General features: G+C 40.0%; 2 protein-coding genes across 2 annotated transcripts; one reads left to right on the forward strand and one right to left on the reverse strand.

Annotated features, from left to right (window-relative positions):
- Positions 1 to 5,016: 5,016 nt before the first annotated feature.
- On the forward strand, positions 5,017 to 7,297 carry MELLADRAFT_111006 (uncharacterized protein; the record flags this gene model as incomplete). The annotated part of the gene is made up of 5 exons (XM_007415205.1): positions 5,017 to 5,215; positions 5,658 to 6,141; positions 6,273 to 6,643; positions 6,953 to 7,180; positions 7,254 to 7,297. 5 exons carry the CDS (start codon positions 5,017 to 5,019, stop codon positions 7,295 to 7,297), a joined length of 1,326 nt encoding a protein of 441 aa, XP_007415267.1.
- Positions 7,298 to 7,650: 353 nt separating this feature from the next.
- MELLADRAFT_111007 (uncharacterized protein) lies at positions 7,651 to 8,334 on the reverse strand (the record flags this gene model as incomplete). The annotated part of the gene is made up of 2 exons (XM_007415248.1): positions 7,651 to 8,071; positions 8,177 to 8,334. The coding sequence occupies 2 exons, from the start codon at positions 8,332 to 8,334 to the stop codon at positions 7,651 to 7,653; spliced, it is 579 nt and encodes a 192-aa protein (XP_007415310.1).
- Between the last annotated feature and the right edge of the window lie 10,833 nt (positions 8,335 to 19,167).

Raw genomic sequence — 19,167 nt, forward strand, 5'->3', positions numbered from 1 at the left:
TGGCATTCATTATACAAAGTCTTTATTGTACTAGCTTGGATACCTCATTTCAAAGGTGGAGACCCTGCATCAACATCAGCTAAAATCCTTAGTAGCCTCCTTCAGCTTATTCAGATTGGCAACATTTGCACGCAGTGTTCCTTTCAGCATGGTGATGGAGAAATTATTACAACCTTGGTTGAGGAACATCAAGCTACCCTAGGGGATGGATGGCCGCATAAGAAGAAAAAGCCCAACTTACATTTCGCCGAACATATTGGCCACATCTCCACACTTCTTGGGCCTCCAGCTTACACAGCTAGCTGGTCAGGTGAGCGGATCATTGGAGCGCTTGTGCAGACCTCAAAGAACGGAAATCAAAGTGTGTTTGTTCCTAATTTGTACAAGTAGGATGCAGCAACTGACCCCAATTGTTTTGAGTAGGAAAAGTGGGTGAGACCCTCCTCAAACAGCATTCAATGCGTGGATTCTTTCAAGCAATGATTAACAATAGCCATCCTACCATTGATGCTGACCCTATTATCAAAGAATATCTACAACAAAACCGCCGGACCAAGTGGACTGCAAAAAAACTCAGTTCTCAAGCATTTGAAGCACTTCAAAAACTTGGGATCCTTGGCCCAGACAAAACTTCTGCATCCACTTTTGAAGTTGCTAAAAGCCTTGTCATTTCTAACAAGCCACACAGTACATACAGCAAAAATCCTGGAAACAGCTATATATCATACTCTTTGGACTCATGTAACAGGGTTGGTAATATCACCAACATTGTCAAGCTTCCTGATGTCACCCAGCCAGTTCTAGTTGTCAGATCTCTGAAGTTTCTCAATACTGAAGACAAGCACAAGGACCCCTATGATTCCTTGCCAAGATTGCTTAATGCATCAGTTATATATGATTTGTGTGAGGATTATCATGTTGTTCCATGTCACAAGGTGATTGGCCAGCTTGTTGTACAACATAACACGGCAGGTACATTTGATATTGCTTGCCCAACACTTTCAATAGTGCAGCTCAACAATATGGTGAGTTCCTGAGATTATCACTGCGCTCAATAGAGTCACCATGTAGAAGTTTCCTGATCCATTTTTCAACTTTCCAGGGCTTTGTGCAGGAACTTAATCTGGAAGACGATGCCATGGATATTGAATAACCATGAGAGCAAGAAGATGTTTTGATGTGGCCTCAATGTAAAAGTTCTCCCTTTCCACTTGTTCTGGGTTCACAACATTTTCGTTCCTTTATTATCTCCAAAAATTCAAGAATCTGATTCATGAACTGTGTTGGGTTTGATCTGTTCATCAATTTTTGTTTTTGATACAAGGTATGTACACAAAGAATATCAAAAAAATAATGTGAAGTAAGAGAAAAGGAAACACTTGTCATTTTTGGTTTTGAGCTTTTGTTTTAACAACTCTGTTCATTAGAATTATTAAGGATCATGATTAAGGATCATGAGCGCTTGATTCCATCAAGCTACCCTGCTATTACAACATGGTTTGTAATTGAGTTGGAAATATGACTCCATTATAGGAGGTGACTGGATATTAAGAAAGGATAGCTGATGAGTACAAACTTTGCTGCATAAGAAGTTCTCAGAATGCAATTTATCATCCTAAGCAATTTAAAAGAAGCTGTTGGAAGATTTTGGAAGATCAATTCACATCTGCAGCTGTACTACTGAACTAGCTGCAGGTGCATCTGCAGCTCATGCATATCCCCCACTCAAACTGAAGCTGAGGTCAATTTGATATTGAATTGAGATTGTTTTGAGATTGTTTTGAGATTGTTTTGAGGTTGTTTTGAGGTGAATCGTACTCACTGGCCTGCCAGTGAGTAGTAAAATGTCACTGTGTGGACTCTCTCCATACTTTTCAATTCAAATTCATCCAAGCTTCAAAAATCAAAATCAATCAATTTTGAAATTGATCGACTCAATCTCAAAATCAAAACCAAAACCAATCTATTCATTCTGAATGAAATCAGAAGTTCCAATTCATTTGACTCAATCAACTTCAAAATCAAATCCAATTTATTCATCACTTTGAGTTTGTTATTTTTGACTTTAAATTAATTTTTGGAAGCAATGCAGGTTGAGGTGAGCTTATCTTTTGTTACAATTTTATTCTCCACCTGTCTACAACTATAGCTGACAATAAACAATCCTCCCAGCCAACCCGCAGACCTCGCAGAACCAAAGTCCAGCTTGCGCAAGATCTTATTGCTAGTGGACGTACAGGCAAGGGCAAGCCTACAGCTGCAGAAGTTTGCTGATCGCTTGTAGCCAGCAAAGCTTGTGGTCAGCCGGCTGGAGGATTTTTTTTTTTATGCATTGCTTAGAGTGCCTCCTGAGCCAAAGGCTATCAGGCACTGTAACTACTTGTGCTCCGCTCCAGTAAAAACCCCTGTGGGGAAAAGGAAACGTGCTGGCTGTTTGAAGTATTACAAGTGTTATTTTTTTGGATACATGTGGTGGCGCTAAAGGATTGAGTTACATATGAGATGAATTTAGATTGGAGGATTGGGGATGTGTTGAGGAGTAGCCTCATCGGTAATTTTTGCCCAGACCCAGAGACTTTTGAGCCGCCACGTTGAGTTGCAGAATTTGGCGATGCTTTTGAAGGCCTTCCGGTTGTTGAGTATATACATCTCAAAATGCTCCAAATCCTAATGAGCAAACTCGCCGCAAACCCCCATCCCAGCCGCCTCAGTCTTCAGGAGCACCTAAATCAGGTTACATCAACCCAAACTTTGTTATGCTCGCCTGGGAAGAGATTGTCAATCATTTAAGTCGTCCCAACTTCCGGAATGCGCTTTTTGGTGGTGGGAGTAAAACTAAAGTTGTTGGACAGGGAGCAAAGGAGTTATGCAACAACCTAGCGAGTCACATCAACAACAATTTCAATTGGCGCAATAACACTACTAACATGCAACTCACTGGACGTGTACTCCAGCTGCGAATCATCCGATACAAAGGCAAGTATATGGACACAAAGCGGAAGAGTTTAGATACCGGTTTTGGAACAACCAATGCGGAACGTGTACGTGGAATGGGACCAGGAGATAAACTTGAGATGATGTGCCCTTTGTATTCAAAGATGGATGAGATTTTTAAGGACAAGGGTAATGTCAATCCTTTTGGTATATTGGACAGTGGTTTGATTGAAGAAGAAGATGAAAAATTAGAAAAGGATGAAGAAGACTTAGAAGATGAAGAAGAAGAAGACGAAAAGTTAGAAGAATTAGAAGATGAGGAAAACTTAGAAGAATTAGAAGATGAAAAATTAGATGTCAAGCCTCAAATTGGTTTCTTTGGCGCTAAAGAAATTGTCATTTCTGATTCTGACTCCAATCACGGTAAAGCCAGAGATGCCAGTACCAGTGACTATCTGCCTGCGGTTTTAACTCCCCCTCTCAATTCCCAGATTTGATCAACTCCTAAGACTCAGAACTTCAAACTGGTCAGCAAGGCATCTGAAGCCTTCACTTCAACCGGTGTTAGCCGCACTCAACGTAAACGGGCAACACCAGCTGTACGCAAGAATTGTCAAACCAAAAAACTTACATCTGCCAAACTTGCCTTAGATGATTCTGAAGGTGAGAACAACGGAGCCAATGGAAGTATGGCTGTGAAGGCATTTGAAGCCTTGACTTTGACCAGTTAGCCGCACTAAACGTAAACGGGCGACGCCAGCTGTACGCAAGAATTGTCGAACCAAAAAACTTACATCTGCCTAACTTGCCTTAGATGATTCTGAAGGTGAGAACAACGGAGCCGATGGAAGTATGGATGTGGTGCCTTATTGAGGAACTTTAGCAGGCCGGCCTTTGGATCCCCTGCCCTCAATCAACCCTTTGAATGTCCGCATCAAAGAGCACAAACATCCGGTTGCGCAAGCCGTCCAAAGTGGGAATGATGCAAAGATGTCCATCTTGAGGGACAACAGCAATTGGCGCCACTCATTTGAAGAGAAGAAGGTCGCAGAGGAACACCGCTTGACCGCTGAGAAGGCAACTGTTGAAACATCTAAGTTGAACTGGGAAAGAGAGCAATATTATCACGAACATAATGAAGCTAAGACTCTAGCTGTTTCTGAAAAGAAATTGGAAGAAGCACGCGAGAGAAGCAAAGTCGCCAAGGAGTTGGCGCTTAGTGGTAAGTCACCAGAAGAGGTGCGAGATTACCTTAATGTTATCTTTCCAAAAGATCAATGATATATATATATAACAGGTGTGTAATAGTTTTGTCTATCTTATTTGATCTGAGTTTTGAAGCCCTTGCTGACTTTGAACTGATTTGAACATTTGGTTCAGTTTCCTCTAAATCTTGCTTTTAATATTTCACTCAGTATCTAACCAAGTAGTCAGTGTGTTGTGTTGTTCTCAGTTCTCAGTATTGCAAGATTAGTGCCCCTCCTGGGGTTTGAACTCCCACCTCATGACTGTATGGATATAATTCAAAACAGCAACAGTTCTTCAAAAATATATCATGTCTTCACCCCGGGCAAACAGCACATATGTAGCGTTGCCCCGGCCTCGCGTGTGAAGTGTCAGATGTTACATATAGTGGATTTCAACGGGGTCAGCTGTCTGAATGTGGCGTCAACTACTGTTGTTGGCGTCAGCTACCCTCGCCTACCCATGATCATTGCGACCTACCATTTTGGCCTGAGCTTCCATCCCATGGCATCCAATTTTGTTATGGACCCCCATTGTACTGTTGAATTTCAACTCATACCAGGATCTCGCCCCCTTCAACCCCTTTTGGCCGATGCTCAAAACGCACAGCCAATACGGATTTGCAAAGATGGCGAGCTTAGATCAACTTCCATCATCTTCCTCGGTTCCTTTTAGTTTTTCTTTTCATATCTGACGCTATTCTGCTTTAGTCCCTTTTACATTCTTGTACGGACCCACAGTAGCCAAATGGGACAACTATTTTTTCTTGTGGCCTATAAAATCCACAGTAAGTTCTATGTTCAACCTCTTCACCCATCCCGCTTTCATAATCAAAATATGTTACTCGCTCTTATCGACTTACTTCTGTCTATCTACCTACAGATTATTCAGTTATTGTACATCTTCCTCATGGATGAATCCGAACCTCAGGCGCTGTTGCAGGAAACCAGCAAGCAACTCGCTGCCCAGACACAGGTCATTGCTCAGATGCAAACCCACACTCCCGCGAACAAGCTTAAAACACTCTCCTCAAGAGGTTCAAAGACGTTGCAATTCAACCACCGCCTAAATCAAAGTCCAAAGCGAAACCAAAGGACGCCAGAGATCAACCTGCTGCTGGAAGCTCACAACAGCAGCCGCCCCTTGAATTAATGTCCAGCAAGACTCCCACACCCAAACGCCGCACCTCTACAACCACACCTAAGAAGACGCAGATCCCGCGAAGAACTCCAAAATAGACCCCAAAGTCTTCACCTGCTATGAAATCTGCAAGACGTGCTTCCGGCCCCCCAACCAGATCATCCCCCAAACAAAACCCTCATGAGTTGGAAATGAAGACGCTTCCGCCAGGTTATACAAAGACAAAGGTGCTTTTTTGTATAGATACATCCATTTTGGTTTCAGTTTGGTACTAATCCTTATCTTGTAGAAATCTTTCTTCACTTTCATCCGAATCATTTGGGACTTGGTGGAGGCAGGTTCAGTTCCTGTTACCCCCGATCCGACGCTTCTGAACGAATTCAACGCAAGATTCTTTGATTCAGCTCAAATCTCAGCGGCTGCCAATGCCACAGCGAGTCAGGAGCTCATTCCACAATCAGAGATAATTTCTCTTCAAGAAGCCCGAGCTGGTCATGTGAAGATCAGTAGGGGTATCGTATATGTGCAAGATTTCTTTGTTCGATACTCTCTTGCAATGTTGGCCAAGCTCGGAATTCGTAAATGGGGTCCTGATCTTAACAATGCCTCGGACTCCATGTGGAATGAGGCCTGTTGGATCAGTGCTATCCAAATCTTTAGAATGTGGGTCACTGGAAAGGCTTTTCCAAATGTGAACCCAAAGTTTGTCAACAACCTTCTTCTACTTGAACAAACCTACAACCATTACATACACTTTTTGATGACTCAGAAGTTCAAGAAGGAATCAAAGGAGGCTGGGAAGAATCAAAAAGACGATGAAAGGTAATTCAAAGGGGCCGTCAACGTGTAAGTCGATCTGGCTACGGATTTCCCTTCATCCTATGAACACATACTAATGATATTGTATGTGACTAGCTTTGAAAACTCTGCTACAAACACGCCGAGGTGCACAGTTTTCCTGAAAGGTACATCAAGATGTTGCGCAAGACTGATGCTCACAGCAATGACAAACTCGACATGGAGCAAGGCATTCAGATTGTCAAAACACCAATCTACCAATCTGAGGCGGCTGGTATCTTTATGCGACGTCTGGACGAACATATGAAGAACTCCGATATAATCCTCAATAAGCGGTCTCAAAGACACATGCGCCTTCGTCCCGCAGAACCCATCATGTCAACTTTTGCCAGACCACCCCGAGGCCTACCACTCAACTTTTACAATCCCGAATGGTGGAACAACACCCTTTCCCAATTGCAACGTGACATGATAGCAGATTGCTTTCATGTAATGTTCCTCCCGGATCCATCAGTGTCTCTGATGTGTAGATCTCATCTGGACGAGAAGCTTGGCAACCAAAAGTTTACTGACAAACATTGGGCCAGGGCGACTAAGGCCTACAACCACTGCCAGCATTAAAGAGGTTCCCAGATGGGAATATGGGTTGTAGGAATCAGACAGCCTTTGTGCCGGCATATATTACAATGGCGGTCTGATCCCTACGACCCATATTCCCATCTGGGAACCTCTTTAATGCTGGCAGTGAAATTAGAGCATTTGAATCCAGGTGATGGAAACTGGAGTGATTGATCTGGAACTAATGATGAAGACGATGAATCTGGGATTGATTTAGGTGATACAGATGATGAAGAGGAGGAGGAGGAGGAAGGAGACCAACAAAAAAAGAAGGGTAAGGGTAAGGGTAAGGCGGTACCAGAAGATTGGGCAAATTTGGCGGAATTCGGACAGCCCATTGGCGGTGGGAAGGGTGATTTTTATGTGGATGATGATGCAATGAATGAGGCGGAAGATGACGCACGTGCAACTAGATGGGATCTTTGGAATGATGCTTGTTGTACATGTAATTCTCATTTCTGTTTCTTTCTCACTTTCCATTTCTGCTGTCTCCCACTCCGCTTCCTTTTATGATTCAGTCATTACCGCTGCTTTTTTTTACACGTTATTGGTCCAATTGTGATTTTGGCCCTTCAGTTTTTATGCACTTGTGTCTTCTTCTTTCGGCTTGACTCAGTTTTCTTCCTCTCATTCATTATAACCCAAAAAATTCAGCTTCTTATGTATATATTTGGAATGTGAATAGTTTTTTTAAAAAAAAGCGAGTACAACATGAGTTGAGTTCCACTAGACGGAAAGAACAGTGAGTGAAGGCTACAATGTATTCATCCTTTCAGCTCCTAGGATCTTGGTGAATAGTTTTCATGTGTATAAAACTAACCATAGAAGAACTGATATAATTTCATGTATAAGAAAGAGCAGAATGGGGAAAATACAACCGAGGATACATGATCAAAGTGAAGAAAATACAAAATTTTAAATCATGGATGGATCAGTGTCAATGTCCATTGCCATGTCATCTCCAGCTAGTTGAGAAGCGTAAAATTCCTCCATATCGTGACTGTTTACCGGGTTTACATTTTGTTCACCAGAAGTTACCATCATTACAAGCATGCTAGGGTTATGCACACCCATAGTCCAGGCTGGGATTTTTCTAGGAGAAACTGGAGAAAGTATCACATCTACCTTGATGAATCTTCTCTCGGATCCTTCCAAAACCCGGGTAATTCCTAACTTTTTGAATACCGGATTCAGCATTTCGTCTTTGACTTCTGATAACTGTTGTACCATTGCTAGCTGTTCCGAAGTTTCAGCCAATTGCAAAATATGAAGTACCTTTACACAAGATAGCTTTCCTTCCACTTCGATACTAACAATATTGTTGGGGCTCTTCTTGCTGTATAGAAGGCCATATCATCCATCAAGACCTGTGATCTCACACACAAAAGGTCCTAAGATCCGCGCCCCATCTGGATATGGTACATTCCTGAAGTTAACCCACGAGGTATCCTGAGCATGATAATAATCAAAAAGATGATTGTATGTAATATCGTCCGCCTCAAAGCTTGGCCCAATATTTCTTTGAATTTTTCCAAGATTTGTTGTGTCAGCAGGAGGCGATCGGGCGAGTAATCTTTGAAGATGACAAAAACAATGCATTATGGTTTGAGCCATTTGTTCTACAAGACAGCGTTCTTTCTCAATCAATTAAGCATATCACTCTTACAAAATACTTATTGAACTCACCGACTTTACCATTTGTATTGATTTTCTGCAAAAATCCACACAGGCGCTCACCAGCGAATTCCGCAACCCCCGACATTGGTCCCCACCATTCCATTTGTGATGCGAGATGGATGGCATAGTGATTATTAGGTCTGATTTTGAAATTTGGGTTGATCTTCTCAGATGTACTCGTATATTTGTAATAGGCTAGTTTGAATCGCTAGGAATCACCTACCCCAATTACTCTTGATGCCACAATATGAGTGCACAGAAATTTTGCAGTAAGATTGAAAGGTGAGAATTGGCTTGGCCGGTGATGTAATCTTCGTAATTCCCAAGGGACATCAACTGCTGCCAAAGGCAAGTGAACAGCAAACAGCGTGTGCCATTCACTGGCCTTCAGCTTGCCGTTTGCAGCGGTCCCAACACCCTTTGGGATTCTTGTCATACCCGTAGGGACCTTCACCTCCCTTAAATTCTTAAGCATTACAGCTATCAAACCTTGTGAAAGCCATCCATGAGTATTTTCAATAGCGTCTTCCAATTCATCCAACTCGATTTTGGCTTCATCCAATTCTTGCTTGCCTAGCTGCTTCTTAACTTTGAATGCCCAACAATTACGGAAATGATTCGCAAGCACTCCCTCAAACCAATTGTGCATGATACCAAGACTAACACTCGTAACTGGGTCCCAATAAGGGAGTCTGTTGAGCTTGGACCATCGGACACCGGTACGCTGAACCATTTTGTCTTGTTGATCAACCGTCGTACATGCCTTCCAGGCATGTGCCGCATCCATAACTCCCCTCCTAGTTCGCTTACGTCCAATTATCATTTGTGAGATATTGACTTTTGGACACTTACATCGACAGCAGAAGAATGTGCCTGAATGAGAGGTGAACCCCGCAACCTTGTGATTCGCAACCGTATCCCCAACAAGAATGCTGAGCCGAACAGTTACCTTGCGTCCTTCCGGATGTCAATGTGTCGGAATCATGACTCCACGTTCGAGTTGAAGCATTTGATCAATGAGTGGGCCAAGGACATGAGTTGTGGTATTCATGTCCGGTTGGCTTGGACCAGGGACGACTCCAGCTAGATAGGTGAACCTGATGTGATCTTGAGGTGGCAGGTTTAAGCAGTGAAGAGCAAAGATGCCAATTGAGGCTTGTTGTCCTGAAATCTTGTTTCCGAGAGGGTTGAACCAGTCCACAAAGAGAGAGAAGCCCAATTGTAATTCATGAGACGAACTATCTTTGACTGATGATTTTTTGAGTGTGGGATAGAGGGTGCTCCACACTTGTGACTGGACATAATCCAAAACACCATTTGACTCTGATTTACATTTTTCATCCCATTTGTCAATAGCTTCTTCAACATGAGCTTGAGATAGAAACCACGTTAACCAATCCTGGAAATCTTGGAGCATGAAAGTTGAAACAGGTGTCCCTGTTTTGCGGTTACGACCAGAAGGTGGAGGTTTCTGATGTTTAGGGATTATTGATGGCAATTCAGGGATGTTGTGCGAGATGAAAAGATCTGTTTTGCAAGGGTCGCAGTTGCTTAGCTGGCAATATCCACATTCTGTAGGAGATGTGTCGATGTCATATAACAAAAAGCATGTAGGGCAGCAGACAAAACGCTTGAGTGATGCCTTGAGATCCAACCGCTTGGTGATTGTTCGCATGTCTTTTGGTGTGGTGATCTATTTATGATATCAAGCAAAAAAATTAATCATCTTCACTTTAACAAGTTATTAGAAAACTTCAGTGTAGCAGGAAATTTGAAATTCAGGATTTCAGATCAATTGAAGCTCTTAGAGGCTTATGTATACTTATTGGCTCAATATTATGTCATCTCATTTCAAAATTATTCTTAAGATCAACATAGTTTACTTACAAAGTTATTACAAAAAGACAGAAAAAGAAAAGATAAGAAAAATTCGAAAATATAGGTGTAAAAGTTGGAAAATGGTTTTAGGTTATTTATAATTAAGTTATGGGTTTTATAAGGTTCGAATATGAAAGAACAACACTTTATTATACAGTAACAATTTTAATCTTCCAGGTTGATAAGGGAAAACAGAAGTTATTAGCAGAAAGGTACTTTTTCGAAGTTGGTAAACAAGGGTTATGTGTGTAGTTTACATATGTAATGGTGGTAGTAGTGGAAATTAAGGTTGCCAAGAGGATTTTCCGGGATTTTTAAGGTTATAGAAGATGATGTCATATTACATGAGCAAGAAAAAGGGAGTAGTAGCTGTGAAAAGTGAAGAAAATGGGTGAATTTCGTCAAAAATGAAGGTTTTCAGCTTATTACATATGTCAAATGACGTCAGATTAAGTTGGTAGATAGCTCATTCAACGCAGATGAGTGGATCACATAATGTACAAACTTTAAATTATTAGTAACGGAGGTGTATGAAAAAAGTTATAAGGCAAATAAGAAATTGGTGTGAATCTCAAATTTACAGTCACAAGTCAACATGTAACACCAAAAACCTTAACTTCACAACTCAATATCTTACTCATCACTCATCAGAAGTAGGTCATATGGGTGTCAGAAATGATCAGTATACCGAGGGCTACAAGATGCACTATAGTAGATCAAAATTGGAGCACATCTGAAAAAATTTGTAATCTCAAAAATTGGTTTGCAGCTAGTTTACAAGGAAAAAATCACCTGTATTCATCTTAAGAAGTGCTGTACATTAAATAATTGCGTCATTGATCACTTTTGGCTGTGAAAATTACATCATACATTAGTAACAAGATCATTACATTGCGTCATGACATGGTTTTTAGGGTTCTTTAGGCGGATTTGACTGGTTTTTGAGGCTTTTGACTGTTGTAGAGGTTGTTACATGTGGAGATAAGTACTCTTTGATGATTTTGGGATTGTTGTTCCCTTTTCTGCATCTTATACCTTTGTTGTAGTGTTATAAATCATCATTTATTTACTATATTTGTACTAAGATCACTTAAATCCGCCCCTTCAAAGCAAGGAGAAATTTATTTACGTGTGTTAAAGACTATAAGTCAAATTGGTAATAATACTTAACAACAGTATTGCTAGTAATAACATAGTGTGTGGACTTTTTGCGCTTAAAATTGGGAATAATACTACACAACATTATTGCTTTATTTCTCTGGTGCCTTCATCTTTTTCTCTGTTATCACAAAGTGGTCAGCAAGTGCCCTTGTGCTGGTTTCTTTGAAGAAGGCAGTCTTTAGGAAACTTCTACTATATTACATGTAGTAGATTATCCCTTCTTAGGTGTTGTAAAGCTCTTGTTGAGCTTTGAATACTACATCGGCTGAAATCTGAAAATGATCGACGTATGGGTCCACTATGAGACCTTTTGAGCCAAGGGAAGGCGCCTTCAAAGGCAGACAAAGCTTTTATCAATAACACTGGAAATATGGTTGACAAGGCTCTTGTCCTCGAGAAAATAAAAAATAGCAACAACGTCTCTGATGCTGCTAAGACCTTCAGCAAAGATGAGCTGAAGACATTAGAGGTCTTGATTTATAAGTTTGAGCACAAGGTTTTTGTGGAGCCATCTGTAGCTAGACCTTGTGAATATCTCTTTGCAAACACTTCTAAAGCATCCAATATGTATTGTTCAACACCCAGGTCCCAAGAAGCGAAATCAAGACAAGCCTTGTGTTGAATCTTCCAATCAACCAAACTCAAGTTCTTCTGAAAAAAACCAATCAAAGTCTGCTTGTACTAATGCCACTCTGGCTCAGCGTATATTAGTGTTAGACTGGCACAATAAAGATGGTCGAGTTCAGGTCAAGACAGCAAAACATTTTGAAAATAGCTTTCCTGGTGTTATTGTGAGGGTAGAGGACTTATTTGAGGACTCTATGCTCACTAAATGGGTCAGGTGGGGTAGTATTATTTTTTTGTATAATGTTTATATTTCAATTATAATGTAATTACAATAAAAATAAGACTAGAATGAAAAGAGGAAAGGGGAAAGACTGGTCTGTTTGGATAAATCCAGACAGACTACAGTTAAGTGACTCCTAAGAAGGAGGTTTATAATTATAATAATTAAATGTTACAATTGATGAAGGATGGATCCAAAAGTCCTTCCTTTAATCTTTTTAAGTAACAGATTAAAGAGTGATATAAAGGTCACTACACTGGTTGTTCTTAAAGTCACCAACTTATGGTTGTTCTTAAGGTCACCAGCCTGAAAGTAATTGTACGTAGGTCACTAGCCTTAGGTTGTTGGAAGGTCACCAACCTAAAAGAGTTCCTACTTGGGGGAAGTAGAGGATCCAGAAAGGGTGAAGGTATTACTTACTTTTAATCAAGGAACTGATTAAAGTAATGAAGATATCACTAGTCTTATTTTTATAAGACTCTTGATTTGTACTTCAGTGGAACTTTAATGGTTCTTAAAAGTAGTGTGTAATAATTGCTTAGGGGTTTTCTCTGAAGGCTGAGAGAGGAGGGGTTTATATACTCTCCTCTCTAAACCTAACTGTAGTGATATTTGTTATTATCACTACATTGGTTCAGGGTTAGTCATTAACATATAGTAATGATTGTTACTAGTGATGCTTAGTTACATATACATGTTATGTGTGATATGTAATATAAGCATTTAACTCTTGACACTGAGTTATGAGGTGTAAATGGTGATTTATTACATATTACATGTTGTTTTACAGGTCCCTGTATATGTAATAAAGGTTTTGGTACATTGTATTACATGTTACATACAGTTTATATTCAGTATGTAGTATGTAATTGATTTTATACATAGGGTTTTTACTGTTACAGGTTAGTTTTGGGTACATGTATATGTACTCAGGGCTGACAGTTATCATAACACAACCTCTAGTCTCAAGTTGGGTACATAATGGATCGAAGTTGCGAGATAGTTACGAGTCTGATGTAGGACTTGGCATCAAGCGGAGAAATGAGACTGAAAATCCTCAAGTAACAGAAGCCCTACAGACTTGGGTTCAACAGGCTGACATTGCCGGACTTCCACTTACCGGAGATGTGATACGAGCCAAGTGGTGTCACTTCGCAACACTTTTCAAAGTGCCTCAAGCAGAGTGGCTTAAGCTCAGTGAAGGCTGGCTGACCAAGTTTGAATTACGCAACGGTCTTAGACAAAGAGTCAGACACGGCAAGGCGGGCTCAGCTACTCCGGATAAGGTCGTTGCAGAACGAAAACAAATCCAGGATATTACCAAGTCCTACCATCCTAGAGACATCTATAACATGGATGAAACAGGATTGGTCTATGTGTAAGAACATTTGTACTGTAACATACTTTTGATCTTTACTAACAAGCCTCGAGTTCTCAACACGTACTGTAGAATGCCACCAGACCGAGCTCTGTCTAAAGACAAACAATCAGGTGTTAAAGGTGATAAGCAATGCTTGACCTTTGCACTCACATGTAATGCAGATGGAACAGACAAGCTCAAACCGTTCATCATTGGAAAAGCAAAGCGTCCAGCCTGCTTCCACAAAAAGTCTGGTGAAACTCTTGGATACTACTATCGGAGCAATGCAAAGGCATGGATGACATTTGAGCTGTTTTCAGAGTGGATCATAGACTGGGACATCAAGTTATTGGCAGAAGGTTGTTCTATATTACTCTTAGTTGACAATTTTTCTGGTCATAAGGAGCCTTCCGAGTACAAACTTACCAGTATTCGCCTCGAGTTCTTTTCTCCAAACCTTACATCACATGTTCAACCGCTGGATGCTGGCATAATTGCATCATGGAAATGTCGATATAGATCTGAATACATTACATATGTGATCAATTGCCATGAAAATGAAGTCCCCATTGGAACAATTTTCAAAATCAATCAAATCAACGCTATGGAGCGAGCTGAAAACTCTTGGAATGAAGTGACTCAATATACAATCTCAAACTGTTATAGGAAGGCAGGTATCATTTCCCCTCGAAATCCCGATGGACCTTTGCTGCACGATCCAAACTCAGCGGATGCGAGTCTCAACACGGAGCCTTTCATTGATGATATTGCTCATCAGGATCTTGAGCAAGACCTTCAAGAATTGATCTCCTTACGAGTTTTTCACAAATCAAACATGATGTCTATTAGCGAGCTCTTAAATCCTCACGGTGAGCATGCAAGCGGCCTTGAAACCTGGACAGCCGAGGAAATCTTTGAATTGATTCAGGAACGTGACAGTCATTAAGATCTCCCTCAACCCGAGCACATTGAAGTTGAAGTACCTCCACAACCATCATATTCTGACTTACTGAAATCAAGTGATGTTGTAATGGCATACCTCAGGCATGAAGGATGCGAGGAAGCAAGGGCTTGCGGAAAAGCCCTTTGCCGAGCGTTGCGGCAGTTTAGTTCAGCACGTTCAAAGACAATAGCGGTGTACAAACCTACAACCCAACATGAAAACCCATGAAAACCCAACTTCTTCATGGGTTTTTTTCATGGGTTTTTTCACATGGGTTGAAATCGTCTAGATCTCACCACCCATTTGTTGAAAAAGACAGTTGTGTTCGATATATGTAGACTCAACCAACTTCACCCCTTCTTGGTCAACGCAACACACCCAAATAACCCAAATCCTTACAAAAAAACATATGCTGCTTGTCTACCTGATGTATGCTGATTTAAAAGTTTCCCTCTCTTCGGTTTGTTTCAACCTTTCACTGCGTCCACCACCTCCCTTCTCGACGTCGAGAAGGGTAGAATGACTTGATTTGCTTTGACTTTGTTCCAACCTTACTTCGAGTTAGTTCCACTACTGAGTATGCCACTCAGCAATTACTGAGAGATGGATCACTGGACGAGCGATTGAGCAGAAGCCATTGAGCCTCAGGATAATCCTCAGACCTTCAGACTTGCTTTGTTTTACATTTATATGTTTCCTTTATTTCGTTCTACTCACCGTGTTCGTCTAATGTTTGCTCGTCGGCAAGCGCACACGAGTCGCCTTTGTGCCTCAAAGGGAGTCCGTGTGCGCTTGTCGTTGAGAGACTGCCACACAGACACGGTGACTATAATCCAACCCTACTGACCCAAAACACGAACTCAACTTCAAGTTCATCAACTTGATTCATCACCATCACCTAAAAAATCATTCATTAAATCAAACCGGACAAAGAAACTACCTATCAAAACCAAAACCTTTAATTATTCAGAATCAAGTCAAAGAATTAAATCAAGTAAAGACAACTATATGTATGATTCATGAAAACGTGAACTTACCTTTTTTATTTTTTGTTTTAACTTTTGGCTATCAGGTTTTTGAAACAAGTTGTGAAGCAAGAGTCAAATATAATGATGGATTAGACCTTTATGAATTGTACTTCCTTTCTCGTTTGTACACCTTTATCCAAGCTCATTGGCCTTTCTTCTTTCTTTACATCTTTATCTGTTGTACATATTTCAAAGTTATAAAATCTCTTTGTTTATGTATTTAAAGTAAAATGCAACTACATAATCATATGGGCCTTTGAAGATATTTGTAATTCTCATGTTCAAAGGAAGCTCATAAATCGAATACAATCAGAACAGACACAGCTGACCCAGTTAAATTTTTGGCGGTAATGGATCTGATTCTAGGTACCTCTCGCAAACGTCGACAATTGGAGCTTTCTGTATGTATCATCTGATTTGATCTCATTTGTCTCTTCAACTTCGGAACCTACATTTATTGATCACCATCAATCCATTCCATTCCATCAAATCAACATCAACAATAACAATTGGAATCAACATTCAACAATCAAATTGCCTTTTACTCTTCAAATCACTACTCAATCTAATCAATCAATTTTCACCATTCTTCATGTTGTCTCATGAATCAAGCTGAGCAAGATGAGGGCGGTGGTACATCTGATTGCCGCACTATGACCGCTTCAAGACCTAGAACATCAGCTTCGTGTACTTGTATGTACACCAATCACTGCTCAGGTACAAGATCAGAATCCTCGATATTATGAAGAAGATGAAGGAACATTTTCATTTGCAGTACCACCTGGTTCGGAATTTATTCCTGCTCAGCCTCTTCCCACTACTCTCACTCCTTCAACTCTTCAAAGCTCAGCTCCGGTCTATCATCAGCCTAATTCTCATTCTCAGCAACCTTTGGTTTGGTGTCAAAATGTGTTATATGAACAGCAACAACAGAGAGCTATCGAGTTGGCCAAAATTCAACATTCAAATCCTTACCAGGCCTTTCAACAGTTGATATCACTTCCGATGATCCATTTTCTTGTCCTGATCTACTACCATTTACTTGCCTCTCAGTTTCTCGTTGGACCGGTATCTCTTTAGATCTTTAAAGTATGTAGACAATTCACTTGAGTCGTTATAGGTTAAAAACATGTGGTTAATTCTCCCAGACTCACATCATCCTCATCCTCATCATAATCATAATCCATAAAGATCACATCAAATTTCTCCAAACAAACATGCTAAAAATCACCAAACTACATGATGATTTCTGATCAAACTCTTAACACAAAATAAATTACTCGAGTATAGATTGTTCAAGATGTCATCGATAAGTAAATCATGAAGTTCTCTAATAATTGAAATGATTAATGCTCCAATTTATAAAGCAATCAAAATAGAAACCAAAGTGAATGGTGTTGCTGTGTGATTTAATGAGGATGGATGAGATTTGTATATGTAAAGTGGGATTGAAATCAAACTCAAACTTCAAGTTAACTTGTCTCGGGCACACTTTTGGGTTCTTCAGCTAATCGACCCCCCACAAAATGAAGATGAATCCCAATATGACTTTTGATTGATTTATTGTAAGATGATTGTGTTCTGATTGAGTTTGAATGAAGGTGAGGATATGTCTTCAATGAGAATATTTTGATTAATTTAAAGAAGATATGACCAATAGCCAGTCAGCTTACATATTCCAAGTAAAAGAGGCAAAAGGACCAAGCAAAAATACTTCTTATTGTGCATCAATTAAAACCTTCTGACCCCAAATAAGCAAGCAATCAGCTTTATCATCTTCCAAACTTGTACCGATCTTTTTCCATTTAAAGAGGATAGTCCATTCAAATCAAGAAGTAAGTAACACATGCAAATCAATTTGGCTTCATTACATTATGATATGTGAAAAAAAATCTAGTGCTCATACGTGAGGGTTGAATCAGATGACGCCGAGGCGATTGAGATCCTTCATTGAAAGAGTTCCCAAGATAATTGGGAGCGAAAGCAGTTGGAGCCGAGGTAGCTGGTGATTGATGGCGAGAAGATCGACTACATCTTCTAACTGATCAAGTTTATTTCGCAATTTCATATCGGGTACTGTGCCACGTAAGATCAATATGGGATGAAGAAATTAGACCGATTATGATTCAATTGTTTATGATTTGATGGAGATTGAGAATTGTTTTTAGGAGATGAATGGAACCCCATCTGATCAGGTGAAATGGTGACTGGTGCGAATGCTGTTGTGAAGTGAAGGCTGAGATATGAATCAGCTTCAAAAACAGGAGAAAGGGAAGATTTGAAAAAAAGATACTGAACTGAAATGATTGATTGGAGTGGATTTGAGTAAAGCAGGAGTAGATTGAGAAGAATAAAGTGATGATAAATGTTATAAGATTGAATGACTATAGGAGTTGGACTAGAATAAGGTGAATCAATAGTTGAATGATAATTAGTAGGTGTAGTAGGTGTTCTTTCAGCTTCAGGAGATGCTAATGAGATGATGTTATAATTGTTACTATTGATAAAAGTTAAAGTGGGTGAAGTACTTGAATTCGGATTGTGATTCTGATTAACAATTGAAGTTGTACTTGTACTGAGATTATTGGGATGGATGTTGATTGATGGTAGATTTGGTAAAATTGTTGGATTCAGTCTGTAATTAATAAGAAAGAAATAAAATTGAAGTAAAAAGATAGTTCATTAGTCTAAAAGTGATTTGTGATCTATTTCATCAATTTGTGATCGATTGATTTCGCAAAATGCCTCTTGGAGTCGTTGGATGGCTCATGCTCTTGCTGAACTGATAGAGGTAGTCTCATAGAGTGAAGAGTCTTGGATTTGATTGTTGGAACTGAGTAAAGGCCAGGTACGTCGTAAGTAAACTCATCTCGTTTGGAATACATCCTTCGGAGGAATATCGATTGGCCAAGGGATGAAACGTTCAGATGAATAAAATCCGGCGGGACGTTGATGCGCAGGTGTGAGCTTACAGGATTTCAAATAGCTTAGGCTGCTTAGGGGTGCTTAGGATTGCTAAGGTTTTGAATGAGCGGAAGAAATGATTTTTTTGAAAAGACCTTTCTCTCACCAAACTACAACCATTCTACCCTTCTCGACGTCAAGAAGGGAGGTGGTGGACGCAGTGTTTGCAATTTGAAGAATTCAAAAGCGATCATTTTATTTCAAACGATCGCACAATGTATTGTTATACTTCAAACAAAAACTGATCTGAGTTGCCTTTCAGACCTTTGACATGAGACTTTTGAAATGAACACATCGTTTTCAATAAAAACACATATTGTTTCATCTCAAAAAGAAACTGTCTAAGTTGGCTTCTAAGACTTTGAGATGATACTTCTAAAGCAAAGATATTGTTTTCAGTCAAATGCAAACAAGATCGTTTTATTTCAAAAAAAGCACAAGATATCGTTTTATTTCAAACAAAAAGAGATGAAACTTTCAAAACTAAAATTTCCTTGAAGTAGTGTGAGATTCAAATCAAGAAAAACCTTTATCAATACAAAAAGCGCGATGGTTGAGCTGGATGCAAAAAGAG

Source organism: Melampsora larici-populina (assembly GCF_000204055.1).
Source record: "Melampsora larici-populina 98AG31 unplaced genomic scaffold MELLAscaffold_49, whole genome shotgun sequence".
In the NCBI taxonomy this organism is placed as follows: Eukaryota; Fungi; Basidiomycota; class Pucciniomycetes; order Pucciniales; family Melampsoraceae; genus Melampsora; species Melampsora laricis-populina.